At 39.3% G+C, this 7642-nt stretch overlaps 1 protein-coding gene across 1 annotated transcript in view; it reads left to right on the top strand.

Annotated features, from left to right (window-relative positions):
* Positions 1-3261: 3261 nt before the first annotated feature.
* THSD4 (thrombospondin type 1 domain containing 4) overlaps positions 3262-7642 on the top strand; it is a gene marked incomplete at both ends in the record, with an annotated part of 302482 nt that continues 298101 nt past the window's right edge. The window contains 2 exons of the mRNA XM_082005338.1: positions 3262-3290; positions 7200-7269. Of these exons, the coding sequence (XP_081861464.1) occupies positions 3262-3290; positions 7200-7269 (99 nt within the window). The remainder of the gene's footprint in view (positions 3291-7199; positions 7270-7642) is intronic.

Raw genomic sequence — 7642 nt, 5'->3', positions numbered from 1 at the left:
TCTGCAGGTGATGTTGAGAGTGAGTGTCAGAGTAAATTTCAGTAAGTATCAAGACAAAGGATGGTTATGATTAGCTCATAACTTTGTAGTGTGTCCGCTGAGACTGGCAGCAGCAGTTTGAAGGTGTGAGGATCACTCATCTGCAGTGTGAAAAGGGAGGAGACTTTAATGAGGGTCTTCTTATCCAGTCTCATTTTCTGTGACCTGGTGCACGATTTACTATACGCAATGAAACACCTCTGCCTTTGATTGTCATGCCATGGTTGTTCTGGAGAGGAGGTTTGAATTCCGTTCCATGCTGTGTGGTGGGGTTGGTTGGTTGGTTTGGTTGTCTGGTTGGTTGGTTTTTTTTGGGGGGGGGGGGGGGGAGCGGTACTGGTGGTTGTGGGGTTTTTTTTTTCCCCTACCCAGTTTCACAGATTTTGTTTTCATCTCACTTGGAGGTGAAATGGGGAAGATTGCTGAAATATCACATATTTTAATGGAGTGGAGAAAGTCTTGCTAACTCTGCTGAAGTACAGGAGTGTGGGTTGTTCCAGTTGAGATCTTATTATCTATACTGCTGTAAATAGGGTTACTAGAAAGTCATTTGCTAGAATAGGTTTATAGTGCTTTTAAGCCCCTTGTCAGAAGGTAATTTGACTTTTACATTTGCATGACTTACTGCAATGACTAGCACACAGTACGCCTCATCAGGCTTTTGCAAGTTTCCATGCCAAAATTCAGTTACTTAATCCTAGTGTTAACTGTGTAGCCTTTTCAGGTATTCATTTTGCCCTAGATCTTCTAGAGGGAAAATGATAGTCATGTTTGCACAGTTTTGTAGCAGAAACTCCACTGCCAAAATTACATTTCTTTCAGTAGCTTGTTAGCACCTAAGCACTTAAATAATTTTGAAAACAAGCTCTTAAGTTGTTTAGATATTTAGCAGTTTTTACACTATGTGCTACAAATGACGTTTCAAAAGAAATGCATCGATGAGTTGCAGTAAGAAGTGTTTTGAAAAAGGCATTGAAATGCTGTTGGAAGTTGAGTTTGTAATGTAACCTGCCATTGACAGTGACGATACAGATGAACTGAAAAAACTGAAAACATAAGCATGGACTTCAAGTACTCTTTTTAAGAGCAATCTCCAGAAACACCAGAGGTCCCTCCCTGGCTTCTTCACAATATCTATAAAAGTTTTTTTTTCTGCTTTTCTGTGCACTTTACAATGTGGATTAGACGAGTGCACATTTCTTTTTCTGTGAGTTTGTATCCCGTAACAATGTTCTGCTGAGTTTGTGTCCTTTCCTACAAGGATGTTGGATAAAAAGCTTATTGTGGAGTGAAAAAAAACAGAGTACATCTGAAAAAACCCCAGAATGATAAGAACTTGAAACTATGTTGGTTACAATCCGTGTTGCATGCATATCCTCCATTTTCACGGTTATATAAAAGACTATTGCTTCAGTACGTCTGGTAATTAAGAGTCAGGTTGCAGGAAGCGAGACATTTGTTTCCTTCACAATTCAAAACGTCTGTTAGTAAGTGGTATCCTAGGGGTCTGTCTAAAGGCTTTGTATTAGTGCTGTATATGTGGACTTGCCTTACATTTAAAGGAATGTAGCTTTTTCTGAAACTGTGTGATAAAAGCTCAAATGATGTGAAGTGTTGCAGGAGATCTAGACTAAAAACCGATTTTCAGAAGTGCTGCCCATCTTTTAAAAATCGATTGTACAACATTAAGCAGTGAAATTGGTTAGTAAGTTTGAGAAAGCCTCTTAGATCTACTGACAGCCATGGAACTGCAGAAAGAAAGGATGAAGTTTAGTTGAGCCCTAATGCTTTCTTCCTCATGACTAACTCAAACCTGTTACTTGCAGAACTCTTGTCATTATACTTTCCCAAGTACTCAACTTTTAATATTAAATTTTCTTTTGAAGTTGTTAGAGGTGTTTTGTGATTTCCTAAAAGAATTTTTTTTGTTCTTTGATGTTTTTTTTTATTTGGGGGAGTCGGTAGGAGGAGAATATTTAGCTTGTCCAGTTACCTGCAAACAAGCCTAATTTTCTAGTGGCAGGATCTGTACTTTATTGAACTGCACATTTCCAAAGTTCTTGTAAGTCTTGTCCCTTTCTAGGCAGATTTTAATTATCTGTCTGCCTGACAGAAATGGAGAGCTCTTTATCTATGAACAGCAGTGTTCTCTTGTTTCTGTTCACTCCACTGCATTTCAACATGTAACCACTTGTAAATGGCAAGATAAAGATAGCAGCTGACCAAGTTCTGAAATGTATGGATTTAGGTTCATTCCTAATAATGTTTGATTTCCTCTTATCCTACCTTCTTTCTCTCTACCCCCTCCCTTGATTAATATTGTATTTCCCTACTGCAAGGATCTCTTTTCCTGCCTGAAAATTGCAGTGCAGTATTCTAGGTGTCCAATATATGATTGCAAATTTACCAAAATAAGAACTCCCCAGATGTCTGAATGTTTGAGAGGATTTCCAAACAAATGAGGGCTGGTAGGGCTACTATGCATTTGCAGTAGTTGTGATGCAATGACAGTACTTAGACATAAGGATCAGTTGAATTTGGATTCAAAATGCTGTTTAACCCCAGATTCCCTCCATGACTGTGGGCAGGGCATTTGATTTCATCTGACATACAGATGGCTGGGTTTGCCACCTGTAATAGAGAGGGAACACCACTGCTCTTCTCTGTTGTTTTTCTGCAGCCTGTATGAGCACTCACAACAGAATCATCCTTGCATTGCTCACAAAATGGAGAGTGTATTAATAATATTACTATACAATAGAAATTGGTAACCTGGTTTCAGTTCTATGAATTCTACTAACACAAGACTTTATTTAAAGCTGTTTGCTTTATTGTCATAGAAGTGACACACCAGGAATGTGACATAAAAAGGCAAGTAAGTTTGATGTCAGATTTGCATCCTTGGGAATCAAATCCAGATTTTCAGCAAAGCACTTTGGTACTGTTGAAGTCGTGCTGCAAAAAATGGGGTGTGTCCAGTCTATTCATGTAACGTGGACTGGATTTCCAGTTTGAATTGCTATAAAGTCCCAAGAACTGAGGTAGAGATGACTAATGTAGGTCTGTATCCAGTTTCATAGACATCCTGGAAAATACCAACTAAAGCAGTATTAAATGTTTTTTTGTCTTTCCTTTCTGTAGGATTACTGTGTGTGATTGGCATTGTGCTGTACCACAGCGAAGAAGTACTATTCACTTCAAGACACCTTGCATTAAAGGATCATGGTAGACAGTTTAATAGTTTCTTTGAGGTAAGTGATGCAATAAAACATTTAAAATCTTATTTAATATGCTCTTAACACGCTGCAGTAAATATCAATTTGGTTGTCTCTTGCTTTGTTGTTAAGAGTGTTTGTATCATAGGAGGGTAAATAAAAATCTTGTCCAAAGACCAAATAATCAAGTACATGCATACCAGACATCGCATTCTTTGGTGACAGTAAAAAAAAGGAAGTTCTCAGTGTTTTTTTATGCTTAGAGCATCTGTTAGTGTATGCCAATGTGATGGTATATATTATTGGAAAGTTCCTTTTTTGATGAGTCTGTACAACTATAGTCGCTGGGCTTAAATTACTGATTTACATGTTTTGGTACCTGTGCTGCAATTCATTTAGGGATTTATCTTATGCATTCCTGAAACAGTTTGCCAGTGGGCAAACATAGGATAAGACCTTTCAAACAGCTTTCCTGAGAAAGGAAACATTCAACTGTGTCTAAGCTGGTCTGTCCAGTTCTGTAGTTGGGCAAGCAGATTCAGAGAAAACAGGCAGCTGTGATGCTACAGGAACAAAAGTTTACCTCGTGGGAGGAATGACAGCTGCATGCTCTTCCGTTTGTATAGAGATACCATCAGTAAAACCTCTGACCTAACCTGCCTTCTTGTGAATTTCAGACATCAATCCTTGAATTTCAATTCTGGCACCCTCCTAATATGCCAGGGCAGATTGCACATTGAAACAGATGTCACATGTTATTGACACTACCTGTGTTACCTTTCCTGTTGAGACTTCTCCCTGCATAGCTCCTCCTAAGCTGTCCCAGACTTAGGCTGTTCTGCAGACTTTCATTTGGGAGGAAGTTGGAAATATGAGACAAGAGCCATACTGAACTAGTCAGCACCAACCACTTGGCTGAAATACTTCCACTGCTATCTGGGCAATCCTCAGTTGGCCATGATAGCTTTTCATAAAATACAACTACTAAGGGACAGCAACCATGCAAGCAATCTGCTTTGGTACCCTCCAGCTTCATTCATGGAGAGCTAATACTCACTGCAATGGCAGGGGAAGAACTCTGAGAGGTGTTCCTAAATGAGGTGTTAAATAGTAAACTTTTTCTTGCTGCTCCTATAATAGAGCTAATACTGCTTTGCTTTGCTTTGCACCCCTCCAGTTAAACAGAAATTGGAATTGCCAGTTAAAGAAAGTGATCATGTTTGCTCTTTGCAGCTTGGATGAACTGACAGCTTAAAGCCTGAGTTTGCTTTAGACTAGGTACCTGTCTCCAGGTAATGCCATAATGGTGAGAGCATGGGCTGTACCAGCAAGGCTCTTGCCAGAGGCCTGAGTTAAATAGCTGTCGATCAGCTGCAATTGGTACCTGACCTGTTCATGTATACTTGAAAAGTTTTGCCTTATTTTGAGGAGGACTTGTTCATTTTGGCTTTTCTGCACAGTAAGAATACCCGAAACAAACCCACTGACATTGGACAAGCCTATTTTTGTAGCTTAGGAGGCCTAATGTTAGTCAAGCATGACAAACAAAAAAACCTAGTCCAGAGAAGATAGCCAAAACAAGCTACTGAGGGAAATAACATTAAAAAAAAAAAAATTGCCACACACTGGTTTGTAGCTAGAGGCTTACCTTAGGATAGCTTTAAGTATTCCTGGCAGATTTCCTGTGTTTTTTAAATAGTAGGTTGATACCATTGTTTCTGAGAGTTCCAATAGCAGGTACAGAAGCGAACTTAAAAACTAGCTTCATTGTCCTTGAGCACATACACACAGATGGTGATTACAGTGCAATCCCATTAAAGAATGGTCAGGAAAAGCTTGGCACAGAGTGATCACACATATACTAAAAGGTTGCATTTTAGAACTGAATACTTTAATCTGGTAAGTAATTTGCTTTGAAGATTACAGTTCTCACTCAGTTCAGAACTCCCAACCTTGTGCGATATTTCAGAAGAATTTACACATGGAAATCTGTAGTCTTGCAGACTGATCAGAAAAATCCTGGCCTGTTGAGGATGAAAGCATTCAATTCCTTATGCAAAGTCTGAGCTTTCTTTCACATGCTCTTAGGGATTATAGGGAGCAGAACACATACGGGAGCAGGGAGTGGTAGGAAGATTCTGAAAAGGAAATTAAATATAATTTGCAGAGGATGTTGGCTGGTCCTGGCAGAGGCTATGCGCTGCCTACCTAGAAGCATGTCATGTTTTCATTGAGAGAACATTGTTAGGAGATTGCTTGAGTGCTTGAAAAAGGGATATGCAGATCAGCTAAAGCCAGGCTTGATGCTGTCATTTTGCAGTTTGGAGGTCTGAGGTCTGTTTCTATTTCTACCTTGGATTTCAGCTGTGATTGGCAAATCAGTTTCTTCATTTGTACCTTTGGCTTCCATCCACCACTCTGTTATTGGACCTTGCTCTGAACTGCACATTTTGACTCTTACTGTGGTTTCTTTATAGTGCCTTACACTGGCTCTGGTTTCAGCCACGTCCTCTCTATTTTGCTTTATCACAAATGATAGCTTTGTGAAATATAATATATCCTTCTAATGGACTTTTAAAGTGTTTTAATTGTTTTTTTTCTAAATCGATGTGGCAGTAAGGAAGTAATGGCTTTTTATTGCCTTTGAATGGTTTACTGCTTTGAGAGAGAGAGGGGCATAGACTATGGTGATGAGGTGATGATAGGCCATATGCAATCAATACTTACCTAATGGTTCCTTTTTGCAATATGTTAGCAAGAACAAACGCAGAAAACTCAAGAAAAACATTCTCCCTAGTAGAAGAATATTGGTGGTAATGAAATGCTTAGTATAAAAACCCCACTCTTTCTGTTTAGAAAGTCTGTCTCTGAAAATACCTGAAACAATGAGAAATATGTAAGGGGTTACTGTGTAGGGAGCAAAGGAAGGAGCTGTGAATAGGAAGCACAGCTGGATTTTGTCTGGTCCATTAGTTTGCAGATGGATTTTGTGTTCAAATGCATCAGTTTTATTTCTTCACTGAACTTCAGCAAGTCATTAGCAGCTTTCCCCTTTATAGCGGGCCCGAAGCATACTTTTTGTAGACTGAAAAGTCAAACTCCTGGTAGAAATAAAGATATCCTGATCCTACTTCTCATACCTTTCTGTGTTTTCTGATGAAGGGGCTTGCTGGAGGGGAGCAAACCAGTCCCCAGTGCAAATTATAGCAAACAAAAGACTGAGCTAACTGAGCCTAACTTGTAACGGGCTCCTAGGAATCATTACAGTGGTGAGGCTTGACAGAACAAAGTTTGTTTGGGCTTAGTTCCCATTATGACTCCTTTCAGATTAAAGATGTGGGGACTGGGGTGATGCTTGGCTGCTTATCCTGAGTCTCTGGTGAGCTGTGTCCGCTACTTTCCATCTTCTGTGCCCATTAGGTTACTCAGTTTCCACAAGTGTTAGGCAGCTGGGGAAGAACCTATTTTCTGCAAAATCATGGTGATTCTTTGCATGTTTCCTGTGTGCTGGAGGTGGAGTGTTCATCTGTGAAGTGAGGAGCCAGAGCTAGAAGCAGACTTAGTCCACAGATGGGTGAATTCTTACTTAGCACTTTAGAAAACTTGCAAAGCATATGTCAGTTTGACACCAAATGCTGAGGTGTTAAAATATGCACTGCCGAGAATATTTTAATTTAAACAAAGTTATGTGAAATACTATCAATGGATTCTACTTGGTGCACGTTTGCTTTATAGATAGACAAATATATGCAGGTACCTGGTACTGCCTGTTGTGAAGAGAACGTCATGAGAACTTTTCGTACCATTTAGTGAGTCTGCTTTGGTTACTAATGGTAGTCAAGTGTCTAAACAAGTTCTTGCAATATGAGACCCTGTAATAGGTTGTAGATGTGGGGTTTGTATTAGTGGTAATTTTATCTTCTGTTGCCTTATTTGCTTTTTCAGACTTCTCAGTTCCCTAGCAGTGCTGGGATTTCAGTTTGTCATCCCACAGCCTTCAACTGAACACAGAAAGGTAAGCATTAGAAATATTCAGATTTTTTTATACTTAAAGGTAAATGTAGAAAACATTACAGTGAGGTGGATAAAGCAATGCAATCTAAAAGTTATGAAAATAATGTGGCTTTAGTTTTGTGTGTGGTTTTGGGTCTTTTTAATATATAAATATATACTTGGTTAAAAGAGGCTCATCGTGGTTAATTAGCTGAGTAATTTTATGGAGTGTTGTAGGTCAAAAATAGGTCCATGTCAGCTTACTCAAACTTTGGAGCATTTTCATCATGTAAGACAGAGGGGAAGAAGAACTCATGGCAGTGAGAGCAGCGCTCAAACACAGAGTGCTTAGCAGACACATCCAGTTGCTCATAGGTAGCTGTTAGGGAGATGGA

Source organism: Phaethon aethereus (assembly GCF_964289735.1).
Source record: "Phaethon aethereus genome assembly, chromosome: 12".
Classification (NCBI taxonomy): domain Eukaryota; kingdom Metazoa; phylum Chordata; class Aves; order Phaethontiformes; family Phaethontidae; genus Phaethon; species Phaethon aethereus.
Note: the sequence above shows the minus strand (reverse complement) of the source record. Positions and strands in the feature narration are given on the sequence as shown.